This window comes from Strongylocentrotus purpuratus, unplaced genomic scaffold (assembly GCF_000002235.5).
Source record: "Strongylocentrotus purpuratus isolate Spur 01 unplaced genomic scaffold, Spur_5.0 spur5_scaffold_13, whole genome shotgun sequence".
Classification (NCBI taxonomy): Eukaryota; Metazoa; Echinodermata; class Echinoidea; order Camarodonta; family Strongylocentrotidae; genus Strongylocentrotus; species Strongylocentrotus purpuratus.
Window position 1 is genome coordinate 1,186,601 of NW_022145598.1, and position 24,315 is coordinate 1,210,915.

The following is a 24,315-nucleotide window of genomic DNA, read 5'->3' on the forward strand; positions in this document are numbered from 1 at the left end:
GATTATACTATTATATAATAAAAATATAAAACCAATCTTTAAAAAGATCTAAATCTGCACAAATATTTGTCATGAATTTATGTTTTTTAATTTTTGTGAATGTAGTACCTTAATTCTAGACCCGTAATTGAATGTAGTACGTTTTGGAACCGAAATCTTGCTGTTTGCAAGTTGCAATGCATGACTTGAATGGATATAGTACATTTTGGAACCGAACCACGTTTAAATGCCTTTTTTGTGTAAGTATCAGTGTATGAGGCTACTGGAAATGTGTACATTGATGATAACAACATGGATGTAGTACCTTTTGGAACCAAGCTCCTCAAATATCGCCACGTCTTTTTCCTCATTAATGTTTTTCGCTTGTATTTACACTGCGCTTTCTCTCGCCTGTTCTTTCCTCTCTCTCTCTCTCTGGAATCGACTCATCGCTATGGACACAGATTGGATCTTTTTATATCTCGAGAATCGGGAAATGTTCTCTCAGATGTCGCCATTCTACCTGGACCAGGCGCGTACACGGGGGGGGGGATTAAACCCCCCCCCCCCCCATTGAGTTTTATTTGTTTTCTTTTTTCTTTTTTTTTTAATTTAATTAAATCGTTTTATTTAACCGTGTTTGTGATTATTTTGTAGATAAGATAAGAAGTATTCGAGAAGAGTTAACTGGTTTATGTTCTTACAGAAGTACTGACACCCTTTCAGAAATTGTTCCTGTCCCTTCTACTGGCGTGTCAGAATTTGCTCTTGCCACATGTACCGAAATTAGAAAAATCATCATGAATTCCTCTGTGTCTTCTTGTGATTTAGATCCTATACCAACTTGTCTAATTAAAGAATTTTTCAGTGACTTTGTTCTTTATATCACTCAGATAGTTAATAAATCTCTAAAGTGTGGATTCTTTCCCGAAAGTTTACAACATGCCCTTATAAAACCCCTCTCTTGACAGACAGGATTTGAAAAAATATAGACCAATTGCTAATCTGAAATACCTAGGCAAGGTGATAGAAAGAGTTGTTTCTGGATGTTTACAGTCCCACTTAAAGAATGAGAATTTGCAAAATCCTTTCCAGTCAGCATACATGGAGATACATAGCGTGGAAAGAGCATTCTTTCGGGTAAACAATGATGTATTAATTGGTATGGATAATGGAAGTATCTCTAGTTTAGTACTGCTTAATTTCAGCAGTGCTTTTGATACTGTTGATTATCGCATTTTGCTAAATAGATTAAAGGAAATAGGTCTCAATGATGTGATTTTGAAGTGGTTTATGTCATATCTTTCTAGTAGATCACAAGAAGTTTGTATCCGTGATGCTACCTCTGCTTCAGTTAGTTTATATTTTTTAGTCCCCCAACGATCTGTTCTCGGTCCGCAATTGTTTAATGTTTATACTCTGCCCATACAGCATACTGTTAAGAAACACAATATCAATTATCATATGTATGCAGATGAATTACAGCTTTATTTTGTTTGCAAGCCTGTCCAGAGAGAAATAGATGAAAATGTGAAGAATATTGAAAACTACATAGCTGATGTAAGAAACTGGATGACTGACAGTCGCTTATAAAAACTAAATGATGCAAAAACATAATTCATTTTGCTTGGCGACAGTAGACAGCTCAATAAAATTAAGGTTTCTCATGTTCAAGTTGGTTCTGCCCCTGTATCTCCTGTACATCAAGCCAGGAATCTTGGTGTAATATTTGATTCTGCCATGTCACTTGAAACCCATGTTTCAAATTGTGTTAAACTGGCCAATTTTAATCTACGTAATATCCGGGCAATAAGGCAATATCTCTCACGTCAATCCACCCAACAGTTAGTACATGCTTTTGTTACTTCGCCTCTCGATAATTGCAATTCATTACTCTTTCGACTACCAGCCAACCAAATTAACCGATTGCAAAAAGTTCAGAATGCTGCTGCTCGTCTTGTAACTAACTCTAAAAAATCATCACATATCACTCCTATCTTGAAATCTCTGCACTGGCTCCCTCTTTAACAGCGTGTGATCTATACAATTCTACTCTTTACCTATACTCTATCACCCCACTCCGCAGGTCGTTCTGGTTTACGTGCATCACATAATATTAGGCTTAAAGAAATACGTACCACAAGAATTGGGGGGATAGAGCATTTGCATCAGCAGCTTCTTCTTTGTAAAAAAAGGTTACCTTTCTCTATTCAGATGGCCAACACTCTTTCTACTTTTAAAACTGGGCTTAAAACTCAACTGATGCTTAATGCATATTGTTAAATTCCAATTTTTTTTTTATACAATACATGCAAAGTGAATAATCACACTGTGTCACATTGTATGTACCATGGCACCATGAAGATGTGGGATCTAATGTTAGTTAACATTTTATATTTCTTTAATCTTAATTACGTTGAATATTAATTTAATCATTTTTATGCGCCTTGAGCATCTCTAGAGATGGATATGTTGCGCTTTATAAATATTGTTACTATTATTATTATTATTGTTATTATGAGGTCCCTACAACTTTCAATTATCTATACAAACCAGATTCGTTGTATTTCTTTAGCTAGTTCAAAATGATTTAGGTTCATTTGCCTCACTATTTATTGGTGACTAGTTATTTGTTGATTGTTAATTTGTATGCACCACATTATTTTGTATGATATAAAGACAAATATTCTGGAAGAAAATATACAGGTTAATGCACTGGCCAGTGCACTGGCTTGACTCATTTGTACAAAATGAATATCAGCTTTTTAAATTCAACTGACGGAAGAAAGATCAAGGGTGGAAGTCTACTGATCAGCGTTGTTAGAGGTACGACAGTCTACATCTTCTCAAAGTCCGGACCACGGTCTGCAACCGGACCGCGGGGCACGTCAATCCAGACCGTCCGGGAGTTCTTGATTTTGTTTTTTTAATCTTAAATGGGCAGAATCCACCCGGCTCCCTATCTTGTGATACCAAATATATATTTCGACCAAAGGGTACCTTGGTTAATGGAAGTGTCAAAAATCGCCGCACTGCGCGAATCTAACATAAAGAATTCGTTATGAATTAGTACTGTACACAATGCAGTATTGTCACTTCACGGCCATGTAAATAGTCAATTAGTTATCATTTAAAGCCCATTTGAGCCATATAGATAATGAATTGGGTTATTCTTTATGAGATACTCTATCAATTTGCCAAGTCTAAGAATTGTTCGTAATGATAATGATTGATTAAAAAGTATAAACTAGATTTTTCAATCGTTTCGCGGACCCTTTAGCTTTCATGGAAAACGAATCTGGACCGTCAAGGAAAAGGTTTTAGAACCCCTAATCTATACTGTGATGGGATGATTGGGTTTCCCCGGCAATGGTCTCGTTCTCCTTGTCATCATGGTTGTTCGTGATCTCCACGATGTCACCAATGTCCTGATCGGCAATCAATCTCAGATTGATCTGTTGACATCTCTCCTTCTCCTAGCCAGCTTTGCCGCACCTCTCCCACCTCTACCATCCAACAACCCAACACTTGCCCGGTTCATCTGTGCATGTTGGAACTACAGGTGTCCGTTCTGGTCCCCGATCGTTGCTAGTTTGCTCAATCTAACGTTAATGACATTAAAGCGTTACTACGCCATCGTATTCCCTCTACATTGCCACAGTCGGACCAAGTTAGCAAGAGTCATATGCCTCGTCGCTCTACCCTGGTTGTCTGGATGTGCCTATCATCAATATATCTCATGGTTCATCAAGATAGTGCAGAACCATTGCCAGTTGTTTCTTTCCCCGAACAGTGCATCGATTACCGGTCTCTCCGGCATTCAGAGAGACGTTTCGAAAATTCGCCTGGAGTTCGCATTTATGTCGTGCGACTCTTGAGTGACAATTGAGAAATCGGAACCATATAGCTTTATCGCAATTTGTTAGCAATTTATTCTTAATTGACTCAACATTTGTGTCGCGTTCCAAGGGGTCCAAGGGCAGTTCGCGCCTGTCTTGAGCCCGGAATGTCTGATTCCAAATTTGTCTCAAATCGGTCACAATTTAGGCACTTTCGAGGCACACACGACGTCTATGTGACTATTTTTGGAGAAAAATTGTTGCATCAATTTTTGGAACATGTTACAAATTCAGTCATACCTCCGTCATACCTCGGTCACATCTCAATCATACTTCAGTCATACCTTAGTAACACCTCGGTCTTAGCTTAGTCCTACCTCAGTCATACCTCAGTCATGCCTCAGTCACACCTTAGTCATACCTCAGCAAAACCTCAGCCATATCTCAGTCATACCACAGGCATACTTCAGTCATACCTCAGTCACACCTAAGCCAAACCTCAGTCATACCTCAGCCATAATTCAGTCATACATCAGTCCTCCCTCAATCATACCACAGTCATACCTCAGTCATACCTCCTCGGTCATACTTCAGTCATACCACAGTTACACTTCAGTCATACCTTAGTCATGCCTCAGTCACACCTAAGCCAAACCTCAGCCATACCTCAACCATACCTCAGTCATACCTCCTTAGTCATACTTCAGTCGTACCTCAGCCATACCTCAGTCATACCTCAGTCATACCTAAGCCAAACCTCAGCCATACATCAGCTATATCTCAGTCATACCTCAGTCACACCTCAGTCATACCACAGTCACACCTCAGTCATACTTCAGTCGTACCTCAGCCATACCTCAGTCATACCTCAGTCATACATAAGCCAAACCTCAGCAATACCCCAGCCCTATCTCAGTCATACCTCAGTCCTCCCTCAATCATACTAGTCATACATCAGTCATACCTCCTCGGTCATACTTCAGTTATACCACAGTCACACTTCAGTCATACCTTAGTCACACCTCGGTCATAACTTAGTCACACCTTGGTCAAAACTTAGTCACATCTCGGTCATACCTCAGTCCTCCCTCAATCATACCACAGTCATACCTCAGTTATACCTTCTCGGTCATACCACAGTCATACCTCAGCCAAAATTTAGCAATACCCCTGTCACGCTGTCGGTTTGGAGTCAATTTCATCGGTGTGTGTGAGGTGTTAGTCAAATATATTAGTCAAAAATATAAATTAATGACAAATATTTACATTGATTTTACTAGCAAAAGCAGATCGAGTAAGAATTAGCAGATTTATGTTTTTTAGCGAGAAAGTAACGGGAAAATTTGGAGGGGTCTACTAAGAAACGTAAAGCTTGTTAAACGTAGACCTCCTTTCTATCAAAAACCCATAGTTAACAAGCAAATTAACGAAGATAATAGAAAATAAAACAACAAATACCATAATATATATGAAGACTATATACATGCACAGACGGAATAGGCAGATGCATTTACTACACAAGAAAAATATGAATTATGTAGAGTCAAAGAGGTGAAAACAACAAAAGCAGAGAGGGGATTAAATCATTAGGAATACAGTATAAAGTAGTTGTTGTTGTTTTAATTGTACCATGAACTATGAACCTGTATTCAAGATGGTGAGAGAGGGAGCCTGTGTGAGTGATTGAGGGAGGGAAGAAGAGATAAATATCTACATGTATGAAATGGAAGGGGAAAAGGGATACCTAACTTCGATTTATTCCTATTTAACAGTTATCAGCTGTATAGCATAGGCATTTATTTCATGTTTAAAGGGTAGCTCATACTTTGTCTAATTATACATTATTCATAGCTCATCTTCCATGAATGACTCTGCAGCAGCCTTTTCAAAACGTATTATCAAAACCGTCTTGTATACCAAGTTAGGCCTAAAGCAATGAATGTGTTATTCCAGTCCGTAAACACTTGTATACTTATTTGCCTTTTAATAGAAAAGGGCCACTGTCAACATTAATGATATTTTCTTCGTTATGATTACACAATCTTAGCTTCATTCGCATCCTCTGTTTAAAGGTAAAGAAAAGTTTTGGAAAATTTTGAAAATTTGATGCATAGTGATTCTTTACAATTTTTATATATTTGGATGCCCCTGTGGATGTGTTATGAGCACTAGAAAATTATTATTATTACAATTTCATCACTTTGGACTCGATTTCAACCGCGCCAACGATCACTGAATATTGTAGGATCGCATATGCTTCCAAAATGTTCATTTGAACCAAATTCATAACCCCATACCAAAACTTTGTATTACCTTTAAGGCAAGCCTTGACATTGAGTCATTTTATCTTTTTTCTAACAAGTTTAATGGCAAAATCTTACGTAGTGTTCTTTTTTGCATTTATGTTACCTTTGAGGTTTAATTTAGTAGATCTCTGAATATTCATGTGCTGTTCGAAACAAATACCTTATGCACCTTGGGCATGTCAAAAGGCGCTTTGGACACGTGGGCAGAGAGATTTTAGATGTCACGAGTTCAGACGTTAGTCTGTTAGCAGGTGACTTGAAATAATTTAAGGTTATTCTTGGGATTTAAGAAGGTCGTATGAAGACTTTAAACAATGAACCACTAAAGCATGAATCAGAATCTAACTGCTTCTGTTTGTATAGAGCTATTTGTGGGAAGCGAGGGGGCATAAACGGGCCCTCCCCAATAAAAGAAACAATTCACCCCCCCCCCCCCCCTTGGCGCCACTGGGAGACAGGGTATCTACAGTATTAACATACGCCGCTTTTTTGGTATATGTATTATGGAATCGAGCGTGGAGTCCAAATAAGTGACAAAATTTGGGTTTTGGAACGGTAAAACTGCATTAAAAGAGCGCTTGTAAGCTGTTAGCTTTACTGAAAACTATGTACACTATATTATCTTAAAGAGATAAGAACTATTGCTCCCACGCTGATGGAAGATAGATAAATAGATTGTAGCATCTGCCCCCTTGCTTCTGGTGCCTTTATACTAGGCTTAACTTTTACAGTTAAGAAAAACTGTGTGTGCTATAAAAATATATATATTCGAGGGAGTGTAGCGACCGAGAGACTAGAAAGCTTAAGATAAACACTGCAGTATATGATAAATGAATGAAATTTCCTCTCCTTTTTAGATAAAGGCTCTTTGGGAGTACAAACGATTATTGATTAAATAAATAATGTATAAAGTTCGACGAAATTATATATGATCAGTCGCCGATTATTCTCTAATCGTCCGCCGAATTCCGACAACCGGCTAGGAATTTAAATGTAGAAAGGTTGACTAATTATTGTTGCTTCTTCGTGTGGTTTATCAATTCAGTATTTCCACTGAGAGCAAAATAGCTATACAAAAAAGAACAAAGAGAAATATGAAAATTAACACTTTACACATTTTATTTAATCTACTTTGATCATGTTTTTCTGTGATGCTTTAACCGTTTTACTTTTCGTCTGCAGCAGCCTTGTAAATAGACAAAGAGTAAATCAAAAAATAAGATAAAGTCTGATCTATACATTGATATTTGCCACATGTATATGCTACTGTCTGTTTTAGGGGGGTCTCTCCATTTCATAAAATTCTTGGGATTTGGTTTTATAGATTGTCAATAACAACACGAATGTCAATTTGATGTTTTAAACAGAAATATTTTGCATTATCAATAGTTTGAGTGGACATCAATCCATATCAATAACCAATTTATGGCCAGTTTAAAACCAGTTGATATGAAATGGATATACTATAGTCATGATTGTGTATTAGAATTGTTTTAAGTTTGGCTCTCGTAAGACTTTGCGACCGTTCTCCCAGCAACTCCTGCAGCGACCCAGCATCTACGGCTCCCAGTTCCATAGTTATCCCTTGGGACGCGGCTCAGTCACCCAAATAGCGGGCGCATCTTCATCTCGCTTCCCTTGAGGACATTCACATCGTTTAGCCATGTTTCCCACCGCATGCCTGGTACCTGGGGGGTAGCGTGAACCCTGTCGTCCCGATAGATCCCGTTAAGGTTGCAAACGAGACACTGAGTGAACCACCACCCGGATCGATAATATATGGCACAAAATTCGTCTCGGTCTTTGGTACTGAATTGATGTCCGCGGTGATGTCCAAGACTGTCTCCTGCATGATAAAGGATATTGAATTCAATTGATTTTGCTTTGAGTTATGTATTTATCTATGTATACCTTACGGCGTCATTAGACGGACATAATGTAGTAAACAAATAAGTCATTTAGTAGACATGGTCATTAGCGGGACATTTTCATGTCGTGTTAACGATTGAACAATAGAATTACTGCCCTCTACGTACATTGCAGACAGAAGTAACGCATAGGCCTACCAAAAAAAGGTATACTCAGTAGTCGTTAGTTTAATTGGTTAGATCGTTTTGAATTTAGGGTTAGGGTTAGGGTGATATACCTGTTTTTATTATGTCCTGTTAATGTACCATTTATGATTATATATAGATGTCCTGTTCAAACAACATGTTTAAAGGATATATATATATCAATAAATAACATAATAACAAAAAGAAACAATACCCCCTGAACAAATTTGTCCCGTACGACATTATGTTTATATTCAATTTATGATACACTTCATCAAAAAAAGAAAAGCGTCTTTTATATGACCATTTAAAAATGTTAATAGTGATACCAGAAAGATCCATTGATTAATGGGAATATCAAGAGGTATTTATGTTTTGTTTGAATAAATGGCTAATTTGGACTCATTGCCTGGAATCGCCTACCCGCAATTCCCTCAAAAAGAATACTCCCATCCCCCCCCCCCCCCCCCACCCCTACTCCCGGTCCATGTATGAAGCCAGGGACAAAGGGTCATTATTGTGAGGAAAGTTACCTGCACTTCCACCAGAATAAGCACCTAGCTTCAGCTCATAATTCATGGTCTCATTGCCAATCATGAACTCGCGGTAACTGGCATGGCTGGTCCTCCCAGAGAAATCTTCAATATCGACCCGTAGTGCATACGTCTTCTGGCTCGTCAGGCGATGAATCTTATCGTTTCCAAGCCAGTGTTCACCAGAAACGCTCCCGAAGCCCTTCTTATAGTCTGACCAATTACCACTGAAATCAACAGAACCGTCCTTTCTTCTTTGGAAGACCTATTGTAAGGAGCGTATAGAGTGTGGATGATAAACACTTTCTATATAATCCAAACATTTCTACTTGTTCCTTTTTGGCTTTGATTTTGGTTGTTTTTTGTTTGTTTGTCGCTGTTGGTTTTTTTGTGGGGGGGACGCAAACGTTGATGAAATAACTCAATAAGAGAAGCTATACTGCATGCCAGTTATTTCCTACCACTACAAATGAGTTTTTGTAAAATTTTCCAAGATCCCCCCCCCCCTCGACAAATATCTAATTTGATATTTACACCCCTATCATAACAATTAAAATAATGCATTAGAAGGTGCTCCTTTTTGCCTACTGTGTTCATTCTTATGAAGTTTTAGAAATGTAAAAACTCAGAAATAATAAAATCTAAATTTTAGAGCTCTTAAAAATGCTTTAAACATGCTTAATAATTAACAGGCGTTCCTAATTGTGTGTTTGAAATGCATTCAAGTCAAGTTTTAAATGCACTTTATTTACTACAGACGGGAAATACGAAGGAATTAAAACTCAATGGAACAGTATAGTTATGATGCAAAATGGCATTTAAATTGACACTTTCAGTATTAAAGATGATGAAATGTTACGCCACAGTGGCATTGACTGGTAGCTTTTGAGATATCGAGGAAGGGGGAATCAGTGGGAGCCCCCCCCCCCCAATCCTCCCCACCCCATTATCCCAGTACCACTTAAAACGCTCTTATTTTATCTAGACATCTAGGAAGAAGAGATAATTTGGCTCTAACTAGAGCGATCCACGTGTCTTTTCAATCACTGATTTGTATATTATTCATCCATCGATGTGTATTTTTTGAAATAAAATAAATCTAACCAATAAACCAACACATCGTTCAACTTTGAAAGGTGGACAATAATGGTAGTTTCTTATACAGGGCAAATATCCGTCATGACGCGACCACCATGTCGCTCCAACTCAAAATAGCATATGTAGCGCTTTAGCATATCAGGTTTTGATTTGCACCAGGGTGAAGAGTAGCGAACCATGAATTTAATTGCTAAATGACTTTAGTGTCGGGCTGGGATTCGAACCCTCGACTCACCGTCCAACCACCACCAGCGGTGTCCATGTCGCAGTAGACGTTGAACGGTCTTCCGACTCCTCCAGGATTGATGCCATAGATTCCACTCATATTCATCCCACTTGCCTTGATGTCACCACAGTCCTGTGGCTCCCCGGGAAACACTTCAGGAGAGCTTCTCAAATCTTTTTGTCGCGGTAGTAAACAAAAATAACAAGAAACTCTCACAAGTGCACATGAGTGGGGATCCCGGGAGGACACGTCTTTGGCATTTTTCAAATTTTCCGTGGGGGACGGCCCCCTCCCCTAATAAAATTGAGGGGGTCGTCCCCCCAACAACAACAAATTGAAAAGTGCCATTTTTGTTCCTTGAAGCTTGTGCAGAACGAAATTAACCGAGGCGGTGTTTTGGTATCCGTTTTATTTGTGTTACTGTTGTTTTTATTTACCAATCTTTATCAATCAGCAAAGTTCTGAGAAGATATGTACTTTATTTATTGAGATTATATCATATTGTCATAGACTTTTCACGAAAACATATACGAAAATTGTTATTTCAACTTACGGCACTGCAGTTTATGGGAACAAATATCGCAATGTAAAACGCACAGAGAATCTATATAAGTAATACGCTAAGGCTCCGCGGGGGGCGCGACGTCTCCGCGAGCCTTTGTATTCTATTGTTTTTTAATGAGATCGCCGACCCAAGTTGGTGCGGCTATCTCCTCCTGAACCCTCCCCTCGGGGCACCCGTGCCCGGTGCCATCGTCCGCGGGAGAGTCTACTCTGTGGAATTGGCTACACTCCGCCCGAGGTCCTCCTCCGTGTCGACGTCCAGGGCGAAAACAGACGCGATATGCATAATGCAGGATATGCGTGACGACAGAGATACCTCATGGATATTCAACATTACATCCGTAGACACACGACCGATGACTATCCACTCACATTAAGTTGCGTATTAAATGCATGATGCACAGGGTCGGGATTACCCGAGTAAAGCATCTTTCTATAGGATATCCTTTGTAGTAGCGCTGCACAAGCCAGAGAGATACCATGATACACGGGGCTTCCCGTCGACGTCCAAACTTAGAGACCTATTTCCATCATGATTGCCGCGATTTGTTTATAGTTTTTCGTGAATGGAGGTATGAAATCAAAGCTTATTTTGTGATTATTACGGCCATGCTTACTGAATTTTGATCATCATTTTCTAAAGGAAAGTTTTCACAAGAAAACCATTGGACTGACAGTTCAGTCGCAAGCTGCCTTCAGTCTACACACACATACATACAGTACACACAGTGCTGCTGCGCTGTGTCGGCCGTGGGTAGCGTACGAAGGTGCGAAGTAACGCTAGGCTAGCGGCCTCATGAATAAACATGAGTACTTTGGCTGAGTGAGGTAGAGTCGAAGAGTATGGGGGGCCAAGCAGGCCAATAATCGTACAACTATACAATTACACATACGTACGTCTATCCATCCATCGAAGAACCCGTCAACACAACAGCGTGCGGGCCGAAGTGCCATAATTTTGTACACCTATACAGCTATACGACTATACGACTCTCAGCTATACAACTATACGACTCTACGTCTACTCAGCCATCGGAGACTAATATTGTCTTATATCTACAGTAATTTAAAAGAAAATTTAAACAAGGTTATGAATTGTACATTTACATATTAATAGTTCAATATCAACCAGACAGATGTATGTGACTTCATGCATTGCAAAACAGTCAGTTGCGTAATGAGTAAAATGGGAGGGGGGGGGAGTGCTGGAAAAAAATCTGCATCACCTTGCACCATTCTTACATGTTACATGCAGATTTTTTTCAAAGGGGGGGGGGTCAGTTAGATCGCAGCGAGTTGAGTGTTTATAGGTGTGGGGTCTACGGGTTTCAAGGGTCCATAAACCCCCGAAAGCTCACGGGATTTAGGCATTTAATTAGGGTTAGATCGCAGCGAGTTGAGTGTTTATAGGCGTGGGTCCACGGGTTTCAAGGGCCATAAACCCCCGAAAGCTCACAGCTAGGTTTTAGGCATTTAATTAGGGTCAGACGAGCATATTTTTAATAATTTATTTGTGACACTGGCAGGTCACTAATTGGCGTGGGGTCCATACGTATATTTGCGTAGTGTTGCGTACCAACTACGCTGGCCTACGTTACTACATGCTGATGGACGCAAACAATTCAACATGCGTATTTTTTCCGCGTACTTTCGGCGTAGAAAATTGACGCAGAAAGTACGCCTTTTCACGCAACACTACGCTACTGTACGCCATGCCTACGCAACAGTACGCTACCCTACGCCAGATCGACAAAGCAGTAAAAGCTTTCCACACAGTAAGCAACCGTAAGCAACCAATGCAGAAGATGCAGGTTGTGCAGAACTCAGCAGCTCGTCTTATTTATCGTATTAGGAAACATGAATCTGTGTCTCTTATTTTAAGAGACTTACACTGACTACCCATTCACTCTCGCATTTTATTCAAAATATTGTTGTTAGCTTATGAATGTTTTTATGATTTTGCGCCTCCTTATTTGATTGAGCTATTAACATTGTACACACCTTCTAGAAATCTTCGTTCTAATAAGAAAAAATTGTTTGTTATTCCGCCAGTGATGACCAGGTCATATGGTGAACGCAGCTTCGCTCACACTGCCTCAACTTCATGGAACAATCTCCCGGAACATCTAAAAAACATTGACTCCATTGTTAAGTTTAAGATTGCTTTAAAGACGCACTTATTTAACATTTAATTCATCCATTTTGTCCGTTACCCAGTATGTCTTGTCTTTGTATTCTGTTATGTTTTTTTTTCTCTAGAGCGCTTAGGGACATGTTTTAATACTATGTGTTATGCGCTATACAAGAACGGTTAATTATTATTATTATTATTAACCATAGGCAAACATGTACACTATAGCCTATGCATAACCTATGCATGCAGGGACTACAGGGAAGCAACATTTTTTCATTAATACGCAGCCTAATTTATGCGTAGTCGGTACGCCACTCTACGCAACTCTACGCAGTTCCAGTGTGAAAGAGGCTTAAAGAATAACTACCGGTAGAGTTGGATCGTTTTTTGTGTTTTTTTAATAAATGGCAAATAAAGTTCTTGGTGGTTTTAATTTAGAGAGTCTCTATTATGGGCGTCAATCCTTACGTGATACCTATTGTTCAGGGGAGATGATAGATCATCCCCCCCCCCCCTGAACAATAGGTATTGCGTAAGGATTGACGCCCATGGTCTCTATATATCTATTTACACCCCCGCCCCCCTCTAGAATCCCGCGGATTTCCGCGGGTCCTGCTAGTTTAATTATAATATGGTATGATTCAACGTTGTTACTGTCTGTAACTATTTCATTATCAAATCAAGCAATTGTAATTAGTAGATAAAATCTGTCAGGAAATATGATAGATGGAAAACCCCCACTATTGGTGAAAATGACCCACCCAGTAAAGAAGTGATAAGTTTCAAAAATAAATGTTAGGTGTAAGTTCTTAGATTGAGTTGACTTCTCCCATGTTGAATTACCAAAGGGATTCATATTCATACCGATTGTGCAGTGTTTACGTTGAACCTGGTGAGATCCGGGCTTCCCGGGCTTCCCAAAAGAGCGTTTGCCGTCTACACGGTATGTGGTCTTTTGTTCAACAACTTTCCCGTCCAAACGACTGGTTTGCAACTATCACTACCATGTCCAAGCGAACCCGGCGATTCGTTTGCTAAAACTTGATGCGAATAGAATCAAAGGCTTATATATTAAACTTCAGTCACACCAAAGAGACCACATCACACCGATTACACACTCAACAAAATAATAACGTTAACCCCAGTGGTCAAAAATCAGCCGGTGTGGAGTCGATGTGGAGTCGGTCTGGGGTCGGTCTAGGGTCGGTGTAGAGTCTGTCTGGGGTCGGTGTGGAGTCGGTCTGGGGTCGGTCTGGGGCAGTGGCGGATCCAGGGGGGGGGCCCGGGGGGCCCGGGCCCCCCCCCTTGAGAAAAAAATCATGTAAAATCACGTGATTTTTACGATTTTTGGGGGTTGGGCCCCCCCCCTGGCGCTCAAGGGGGGGGTGCAAATTGAAATTTTTTTGAGGATCAAAAAAAAAAAAATGTGTTCACTACCCCCCCCCCCCCCCCCCCCCCCCCCCCCCCCCCCCCCCCCCCCCCACTGAGCGAATTTTTGGCCGGCGCGTTTTTCAAATTTTCGGGAGCAAAAAAAAAAAAAAAAAAAAAAAAAAAAAAAAATTGTGCTCTGTACCCCCCCCCCCCCCCCCCCACTGAGCGACTTTTCGGCCGGCGCGATTTTCAAATTTTCGGGAGCAAAAGAAAAAAAGAAAAGTTGGGCCCCCTCCCCTAAGAAATCCTGGATCCGCGGGGTAGGTGTGGAGTCGGTGTGGATGTTTATGTCAGGTAAAATCTTGAAACAAGTAAAACCCCTTTGGCATAGTAAGAATTAAACTGACTACTTACATGGCGTCATCACTGCCAAAGCACAGACAATTAATGTAAGAGCGCTGCACCCGAGTCTTCTTTCCATGGCCAAAGATTGTTACGTTATGATAGAAAATAAGACCAAGTATAGATGAATGCTTAAAGTAGTAAAATATTGTCAGGCGTCAAACACGCATTTTATACATGTAGTAAAATATTGTCAGATGCTAAAAAAACGCTTTATACTCCTTTTTTATTACCTTCCCTCTTGTTTATGAGTATGAGTTAAAAGCAGTAAAAGATAATATACAAAAAGTGGTATGATGATATTAACAAGGGTAAAGAGGAAGAGTGAGAGGTAGGAAGGAGATGGAAAGAGGGGGAGGAAGAGAGAGCGAGAGGAGGGTGGAGAAAAGGAAGGAGTTGAGGAAATTAGGTAAGGGTTAGGGTTATGGTGAGGATTAGAAACCCTGGGGACATGATGAATTTCTTAAATACGATTCGACTCCAAATTTTAAGTGACCAAAAGACTCTAGGTATTTTCAATAACACACGATTCCACCCAGGAATATATGGCAGTTGATTTATATTACTATTTAGACCATGTATCAAGCATTCAAAAATCTATTCAAATATAGGCAACCCTGTTTAAATGAAGTGAAAATATATAAACATAGACTAATAGCCATTGCTTTTTAGAAAATCGAAAGTTTCATTTGGATTCTTGGTCATATCATTCATGACATTCACAAGAATGTCATAAGAATTGGTAATGAATTTTTCTATAACTTTGTATACATCCTTTTGTGATATGAGGTGTGGTAAAACAGAGACAGATATTTGAATAGTACCCTTTGTATATGTTTTGGTAAAAATCTTGAAACCAGTAAAAAGAAAGAAAAAAAATTGGCATTGCGAGAACTAAACTGACTACTAACATGGTGTCATCACTGCCAAAGCACAGACAATTGTTGTAAGAGCGCTGCACCCGATCTTATTTCCATGGCCAAAGATTATGGTGATATGATAGAGATTAAGACCAAGTATACAGATGAACTCTAGTAGTATATTATTTCAAGGCGGCAAACACGCTTTTTGTACAGGTATTGATATATTTTCATATGCTAAAAAACGCTTTGTACGCCCTCTTTATTAGAGTTAGTAATGAGGAAATTCTTAGAAGAGCTGGAGTGCAATGGAAAAAGATACGTGAGATATTGATTACGCAGTTGAAGTTCATGGGTCATATTACCCGTAAAGAAGGCCGGAGATTTTTGATGGACAGTCTGCATAAATTGTTAGAAGAGAGAGGAGTGAAAGAACTGGGAGTGGTGCTAATAGAGAAGGCTTGGAGCCGAGGGTTAATCGATATGGCAATTAGAGAGAGAGAGACGCCCTCTTAACTAATTTCCCTCTGGTTTATGGTTATGAAATGCAGTATAAGTAAAATGAAAACATACAAAATCGGAATATATTCAGTGTATAAATATACATGATAATGATATAAGTGATATATGGTGATATTTCGATGAGCTGAAGTCTTTGGCTTAATAAAAGGGGACGTTTTTTTATGCATGTGACGTGATTTATTTGTGTGTGTTTGTATGTGTGTGTGAGTGTGAGTGTGTGTGCGTGTGTTTGTGTGTGTGTGTATGTGTGTTTTAGGAAACGATGTGTCCAGTAGCAATGGCACTATATGAATGAATATTATTTTGTGGGACAAAAGTAAATGTCGTTGTGTAGGCCTAGTTATCGACAATCCTTGTAATAATTATGACCGCTCTCTGTTGTTCAGATCTCACTCACAGATATTAAGAAACAATATATTGGCTCTAATATCGTTGTTGAAGTTTGGAAGGAAGAAGTATAGAAGAGGCGGAGTCCAGGATCGTTATTACCATTTTTTGAACCCGAACTTATTCGGAACGGGTGATTTGTGTTCCCATCTTTCTTAATTTCCCCTTTCTTCTGTCTTTCTTTCTTTCTCCCTCCCTTCCTCACTCTGCCCCCCCCCCCCAATCTGTCTCTCTCTCTCTCTCTCTCCCTTTTCTCTCTTTCTTTCTTCTTTTTTTAAATCTCCAGTACTATATTTAATCTTCTATCCTCTGCATTATATTCTCATCTTCGAGAAATAAGTACGATAGAGATAACACAGAAATGATTGAATGCAGATGATATCATTGTTAGTCTTCTAAATATTGATTTGATTTTGCCAAAGTCCCTGGTATAGAATTTATCAATACGGTACAATAAGCAGATAATAACAACGAATAAAGCACTAATGTATGATGATAATTTTAAGTAAGGTTACTAAATTCAAACATGCCTGTTAAATGGCCAGCTGAAAGCCTGAAATATATTTCGCTTTCAACTCCTAATCAAAACTGAAATCGAATGTATCGATGTAAACGTCAAAAAGGGCAACTTTAATTTGATAAAGTAGAGAAGTGCTTCAAATAAAAAAAAAAAATGAAATGTTTTACTAAAACGTCGGATTTTGCGGCGGGGCGCGTTAGCCGAAATTAGCCAAAAATTGTCTATGTTTCCTTCTGTAGGGTATCTTTTTTTAGAGAACAAAAACTAAAAGTTGTGATCAGATGGAAATTATGGATAAATGAAAGTATTTCGAGTCAGGCGCGTGTAGCCCGTGTAGAGATCGAATGCAAAATAATCAAAATTCATATGGTTCCCGTCAACAATTTTATCATAAACTGACTAGCTTTCGCCTGAACTAGCAGATAAGATTACAAATGGAAACTAAAACAAAAGGTTGTCTTTCTATTACCCCCCCCCCCTCATCATAATCGACATTGGATCTCTGACGTTCAGTTGAGCGGCTTGCGGCAGAAGAAGGCTCGATCGTGATTGCACCCCCTATCATTCCAGCGCTGTCGTTCGTAGTCATTGTTGCCAGCATTGCGGATTTCAACACAGTCCTCGTTTTCCCAGTTGTTGGGCTCTCCATGCTTCCAGTTATTGTATTGTAGAGGGGTGCCATCTGTCCATTCAAACTTTTTTTCCTGGTGGGTATCACGCAGACCAATCCAGTAGGCCTGTTTAGGAAAGATGATGTAGTGCAATGAGTAAAGGGTCTTCAGATATGATGCGGTGAAGTGGTGAACCACCGCAAAGAAAAACGGCAACGATTTTTTAAAAATATTTATTTGTATTTCTTAGTACTTTTTTTTCTTGTAAAGGAATGTTAACTGCTCGCAACAAATGTCCAGTATATATACTTCACTGGGCTCTGTACATTAAAATTGTTGTTTTTTTTTCCTCGCTTGTCACAGATTTTTCAGAGTTGTTTAAAGTCAATACGGGCCGATTTTTTTTATGTATTACGAGCCGGACTTTGTTGCATGAGAAGTACCCTTTAACTGAGATTTTGGGAACTTCTGATTTGATTTGATTTGATTTATTTATTTTTCAACTAAAATATCCACAAATTAAAATGACCATACAGAATTACAATATATAACAGAACAAATGAATTGTACAGGTAACGAAATACTGAACAGTATGTACGTAATAAAATAAGTTTACAGAGTACAATTAAAAAGGGGATTATGAAATATCTTGAACATAGAAAAATTGATCAAATCCCGGGACTGATGTAGACTAGTTTTGTACTGTAGTCTACCCTAATTCACACACAGCTGCATTTCTATCCTGGCTGTGTCCTGTGTATTGAACCTATTCTATTACTTCTCAACATTTCAAACACCACTGTACAAAACTCAACTGATTTCACTCAAAATCGGTACTTTAGTTTAGTAACAATTGATGACATCCAAATTAAATAGCAGTACAATACAATTTTTTTTTAACTTACTGATTCGTTAAATCTATCTTTACGAGGATAAAGTACTTAGTTACAGCGTTTGATTACATAAGTCATTTATTATGTCAGGTACATTAGTATGTGAAAGGACACATCATGCAGGCACAGATGATGTCAGTTAAGATTCATGGAAGGTTTATTTCTAACTAAGTCTCAATATCAGGCACTAAATTAATTATTCGGTGGTGATATATTATGCAGATAAGTGAGCATAGAACTAATTTGCAGACTTTGTTTATTCTTACGAAGTATAAATGAAAACACGAGCACAGAAATTTTGTATGTATTTCGTGTGCTAAATGTCTGTACGTAATGCAGGCTGAGTTCTTTGGGGTATTCCCTGGGTGTGTGAGCCAACCAGTAATGACAGCTTATCTGAGATAGGGGGGGGGGGGTTGGTCTGCATGTGCTGAGATAGGGGGTCCATTGAGCAGTGTTCCGGATTTAGGGGGGTCTCCAATGCAGGAAAAGCCCGCGAAAAACCCGCGGAGGGGGGTCCAGAAATGTTGGCAGTCCTCAGATAGGGGGTGCTTTCAAAAAGAGGGAACAAGCATATGCGTACCCTAAATAACACTAAGTTGGGGCCGGGTTGAGCGAGATTCCCAGTTCAAATTAAGTACTAGACCATCATCAACGTGCATCAAATCCTGCACATGTCTGCTCCCAGAGAGACCAAAGACGCGCGATCCCACCCGCATGAATGCGATCCCTCCGTTCCCGGAGTGGGGGGCGGCAGCCCACCCCCCCCCCCCCCCCTCCCCAACCACAAACACCTTCAGAGATCCGCCACTGAAACATGTTGTACTTACGTAGTCCATTTTAGTGGGATTATTAACGAGTCCCTTCCATAGCTGGTAGATGGTGTTACCTTCCTCCTCGTTTCGGATGCTTGGCAGGTCTCCTCCAATTCGATTACAAATGTTCTCAGCGTCGTGAAATTTCATTTTATTGCCGAAGTACTGGTAGCAATATTCTCCGATCTCCATCCAATATTGGGGACATTTCGTGCACTCCCTGCAGACCTCACCTTCAGAAAGCCAGACGAAGCCGGTCAGGAGAAGCACCATCAGAGATATCTTTTGTACCAGGGACGCCATTTTCGAAACGCTTTTTCTCTGCAAGTTTCACCTGTTAATGGGTTAACTGATACATAATGGTCATCCTATTCCTTACTTTCACTATTTTTTCTTAACCTCTCATTCTCTCTCTCTCTCTCTCTCTCTCTCTATCTGCACTGCTGCACTGCTAAAGCCAGTGTAATTATGCTGCATTATTGTAGAGCGCTTAGAGACTTCTGATAAAATAAGTGTTAGGCGCTACATAAGCAAGGATAATTATTATTATCTTTCTCTCTACCTATCTCATCTTTTCTCTCCATACTCATACTACAATGACACCGCCAAGACCGACAACAGACCGATTAAAACTTCTCAAATTTCGCAAGTCGGGTAGCGATGCAGGCCCGACAACCGACGATCCCGAACCGACCTGGAAAGCAGCCCGATTCCATTCTGCCTGTTTCCCACATCAACAGCAAGAGCCAAATGTATACATAAACCTGCAGCATAGCTCTTTGGTTTGTATATTGGTGGGGGTTTTGGTCATTAGCACAGCATTTTGTAATGAAACTACGTCTGTTCTAGTATCAAATTTTGAACGACATTTCATCGTCGACTCAAGTACCTCTCGGAAAAAACTGATCAGAAGTTATATAGCCATTCTTTTAAAAACAAACGATCTTAAAACATAACTATCTTAAAAATACACCCCCCCCCCCCCACCCAAAAAAAAGGGAAAAAAATCTCTCTCATAGAACGTTGTGCCTCTTCGATTGAGATTTATCTAAGACCTCTTGCATTAAAAAGCTGAATAACAAATAGGATCTCTTTAATGCAGATATCGGTGTTGTCTGCGATACACGATATACAAACTCCCATTGTTTTCAATATCTAAACCAACCCAGCGGTTGGGCTGTCATCTTGATACTCTCAAACATCACTTTAGTGATCGAACTTGCGCAAACCCAGGACAATACCCAATTATTGGGATGCGGGGAATAGAAAAAATGACACATTGAACAAGAATACATCATAAAAACATATAAAAAACATAAAATCTGTAACTAAACTTACAAGAAATATTCAAACAGATGTCAACGCGTAGGACCTCAGCAAAATAATGACGTTTCGAATAACATTCGGCAATGACATTCACGCCCCATGAGAAAACGTTCTTCTTTATTCAGGTGACTCCATAAGATAAGATATCATGGTATATTTGCACACGAAGCTTTGAACTTTCTTATCTACATTATATCCATAAAGGCAAAGGCATGCAAGAACATTTTTGCCTCTGGGATCGACGCTTTATGCCTGAATATCAACATCTCAGAAATAAAAGAAAATTTGTTACCTTTTATATGGGGAAACAACATCACGTGCACACTAGCTGACCACGAAAGAGATCAGAAAGAGAGAGAATGAAAAGAAGGGAAGGGGAAAGAGGAGAGAAAAGGAAAGAAAGAAGAGGAAGAATACAAAATAAAAAGAGGAAAAGAGGGAGATCGGGGGGGACTTTGCCTCCCCCACCCCCAGCAAAAAAAAGAGAGAGGAGGAAAGGAAAGGGAAAGTACAAAGGAAAAGAGGAGCCAAAGGGAAGGAAATAGAGCAAGAAATGGAAATATCAGTTGCGATTTCCCTGCCAACAAGTTGTAGACCCCCCCCCCCCCCCCCCCTCCCCCAGAAAACTTAAAAGAGAGAGAAGAAAGGGAAGGGAAGGGGAAAAGGGGAGAAAGGGAAAGAAGGAAAAGGAAGAAGAAAGGTAGGGGAGATCAGTCGCGCTTTGTCCCGCCAATAAGGTGTGGATCGGCGGAGGGGGACCGAAAGGCCCTTGCGTCCCCCCCCCCCTTAGCAAAAAGAGAGAAAGAGAGAGAAGGAAGGGAAGGGGAAAGAGGAGAGAAGGGGAAAGAAAATAAAGAGGAAGAAGAAAATAAAAAGAGGGCAAGGAAAGGAAGATCAGTTACGATTTTTCCCGCCAACAAGGTGCGCTGTGCGGGTCGGGGGCCCGATTGGGCGTTACTCCCCCCCCCCCCCCCCCCTCCCCTCGCAACTACAAAATAGAGAGAGAAGGAAGGCTGTTCAATAATACGGTTGCATTTACTATTGTTGTAAAATAGATTCCTTTGATGTCTTGTAATGCCCTCTTTATGATGCGTTCACTTGGTTAATTATTGTCTTTTTTAAAGGATTGTCGAATTTAGAGTTTCGGCTATTTTTGTGCTATGTAACAAACAATATATATTCAATCATCACGGCTTGATGTTTCTCACCCCCTTTGAAATCAAGAATTTCTCCGGAAACCCTTTGATTTGAAAGGTATATCAGCATGCTATGCCTGCGTATTTATATGATCCCCAGTTCGAATATGCAATTTTCTCCTAGTCCATTTATACGCATGTCCTCTATTCATAAGTAAGATGTTCACACGATCGATACACCTTTGTATGTTTTGGGGCCCCAGTTGGAATGTGAAATTCTCTGCTAGTCCATGCATACTCATTTCCTCTATTTAAACGTTCACACGACCGACACACATGTGTATTCTTTTGGGCCTCAATTGGAATGTGAAGTAATCTCTTCAAAATAAATCCTCTTATCAAACTTTCGGTTCACTTTATGAATTGAGGCAATAAATGAAATATAAAACAAAACGAGTCAACATTGTCAGGGCGTTTATTATAATGTTCCCACGTTACGGTATAAAAATCCTGTCCCCGATTTCCACCCAATGTAAGCTAGTGCGCGTGTGTGTGTGCGTGTGTGTGTGTGTATGTCTGTGTGTGTATGTTTTACAAGTACGCCAAGAGCATTTGATTTTAAGTGGATTCGGCGCCTTGAAATCTTGCCAGAAATCTCTTATTAATGTAATCATCTTTTTTTTAATCCTCAATATGAAACATGACACCAAATTATTGAACTGAAAACATATATTATCTCCCAAGACCTTATCAGCTACGGTAAAATAATCTCTCCCTACCCATACCCCGAACAAACAACTTTTCTACATGGGGGCGGAGTTATACAACAGCATTCCCCAACCTATTCGCAATTGTGCATCTCTGTACTTATTTAAAAGATCTCTTTTACCACGAATCTAATTTATACCCAAAGACCTCAATAAAATAGAAAATAATACCATTGTTCTTCCTGTTTTGATTTGTTTTGTATTGATGTTTTTTCCATTTTTTCCAACTTATTCTTTCCCTTCTACTTTTTCTTCGTCTTTTTCTTTCTGGTTCCCATGGAATACCAGATGCACCGTATTATACAAGTGCAAAGGAAAATGGGCTATCAAGCCGTCTGTTTCTCTATTTTTGTTTATTTCGTTGTGCATTCTTTTGTTCTTGAATGTTGTTGTTTTTCAATTGATTTCTTGGTTAAGTACACCGTGTATTATGTATATGTTTATAGATTTTTGCTATTTTCTTTTGATTGTATATTCCTTTTTATATGACGGAACTAAAAGCAAACAAATAAATCTCTTATATTATTATGATTATCATTATTGTAATTATTATTATCATATTATATATTATATAAAATTCATTTTTCTTTTTCTTTATTCCTGATAATATTACGGGGTTATTGGGGTAAAACGAAAAACAGTGACTGTCACTCTTCCGACAGTATGTTTCCAATATTACTTTTGGGGGGAGGTAATATTAAAGATCATTGATGAAAATTAATTCAATAATTGACAGACATAATATTAACGCATGAAAGAAAAGATTTGATCAAAGTGACTATGAGCTCAAACTTTTAGAAAATGAATATAAGCTTAGATTCTGAGGATGACGAAAAACAAGTGATCGAAAATCACAGCTCATGCTGACCTTTAACCGAATTTTCTTCCTAGCCCTCTAAGATAAACTTTAAGAATATTTGTTAAAAAACAATTTCAGACGAAATTCAAATATTTTACAAACTATAATATCATGATATAAATGTGGATGGGATCATTCAAGATTCAATGGATTTTTTTTCTCATGCAAAACATAATAAAATGATTAAGTATATTTCAAAGAATATACAATGAAACGAGGCAAATAATATAATAGTAATTGCACGAGAAAAGAGTAACTAACTATAAGCAGAGCTTGTTGAATTATTAGTTCCTCAGGGGCTATTTTACAAAACGTCTTGAAAGCAAAATATACATAGAAATCAATAAATTAAAAAATATATAACAATAAAGAAATTGTGGATTTTAGGGAAACAATTTTTTTAAAAAAGGGGAAATAAGAGGGGAGATAGTAAAAGTCAAAAAAGAAAGACAGATAGAAAAGGATAATGAATGATGGCAAGGCTCTAGCAAAAGGTGGTTAGATCAGTAAAAGTTTAGAGTTAAACAAACCGAGATTCACGCATACTGACGTGTCAACAATGTCAACAATGCAGCTGACCGGCGAGGGAAATTATCAGGTAATTGATTCATACATCCTTTTAATTGTAGATCAATCGGCTCTTATATGTGCTTATTGTGTAACTGTCTCAGGGTTGTCAATGTTGGTGATTCGTAGTTGTAATCTTACATTATATTTTCGTATATATCCGTAACTTACATTTAGACTGAGGCCATGCAGCATGCTAAGGTTATCAAGATGACTAACTTGATCCACAAACTGCAATGACACGCGTTACATGGTAAGAACACTGTATAGGAATGGTGCACAAGATTTTTCAATGGCTACTCTGCCTTTCCTTCAAGCATTATTTAACAAATATCAAACACGGAAAAACCATGTCACGACAATCAAGATGCACGAAACCAGGAGCGACGTAGTCCAAAATCTGGCCTATTTCATTTTGATCTCCATCACACCAGCGTAATGCGACCTCCCCCTACTTACCTGCTGCCCTGCCGAAGATAGCGTGATCCCTAAATTAAGACGCCCGACGGAAAAGGCTCGGCAATTAAGACGCGGGCCGGTGGGCGT

The 24,315-nt window shown here is 39.2% G+C and overlaps 2 protein-coding genes across 2 annotated transcripts; both read right to left on the reverse strand.

Annotated features, from left to right (window-relative positions):
- Positions 1-8,652: 8,652 nt before the first annotated feature.
- Positions 8,653-10,109, reverse strand: LOC575921 (ficolin-1-like). Its single transcript, XM_030983813.1, has 2 exons — positions 10,045-10,109; positions 8,653-8,976 (listed from the first exon to the last, which is right to left on the reverse strand). Exons 1-2 carry the CDS (start codon positions 10,069-10,071, stop codon positions 8,653-8,655), a joined length of 351 nt encoding a protein of 116 aa, XP_030839673.1. The 5' UTR covers positions 10,072-10,109.
- A 7,195-nt stretch (positions 10,110-17,304) lies between these two features.
- Positions 17,305-19,417, reverse strand: LOC588996 (alpha-N-acetylgalactosamine-specific lectin). Its single transcript, XM_030983815.1, has 2 exons — positions 19,130-19,417; positions 17,305-17,532 (listed from the first exon to the last, which is right to left on the reverse strand). Exons 1-2 carry the CDS (start codon positions 19,415-19,417, stop codon positions 17,305-17,307), a joined length of 516 nt encoding a protein of 171 aa, XP_030839675.1.
- Positions 19,418-24,315: the final 4,898 nt, after the last annotated feature.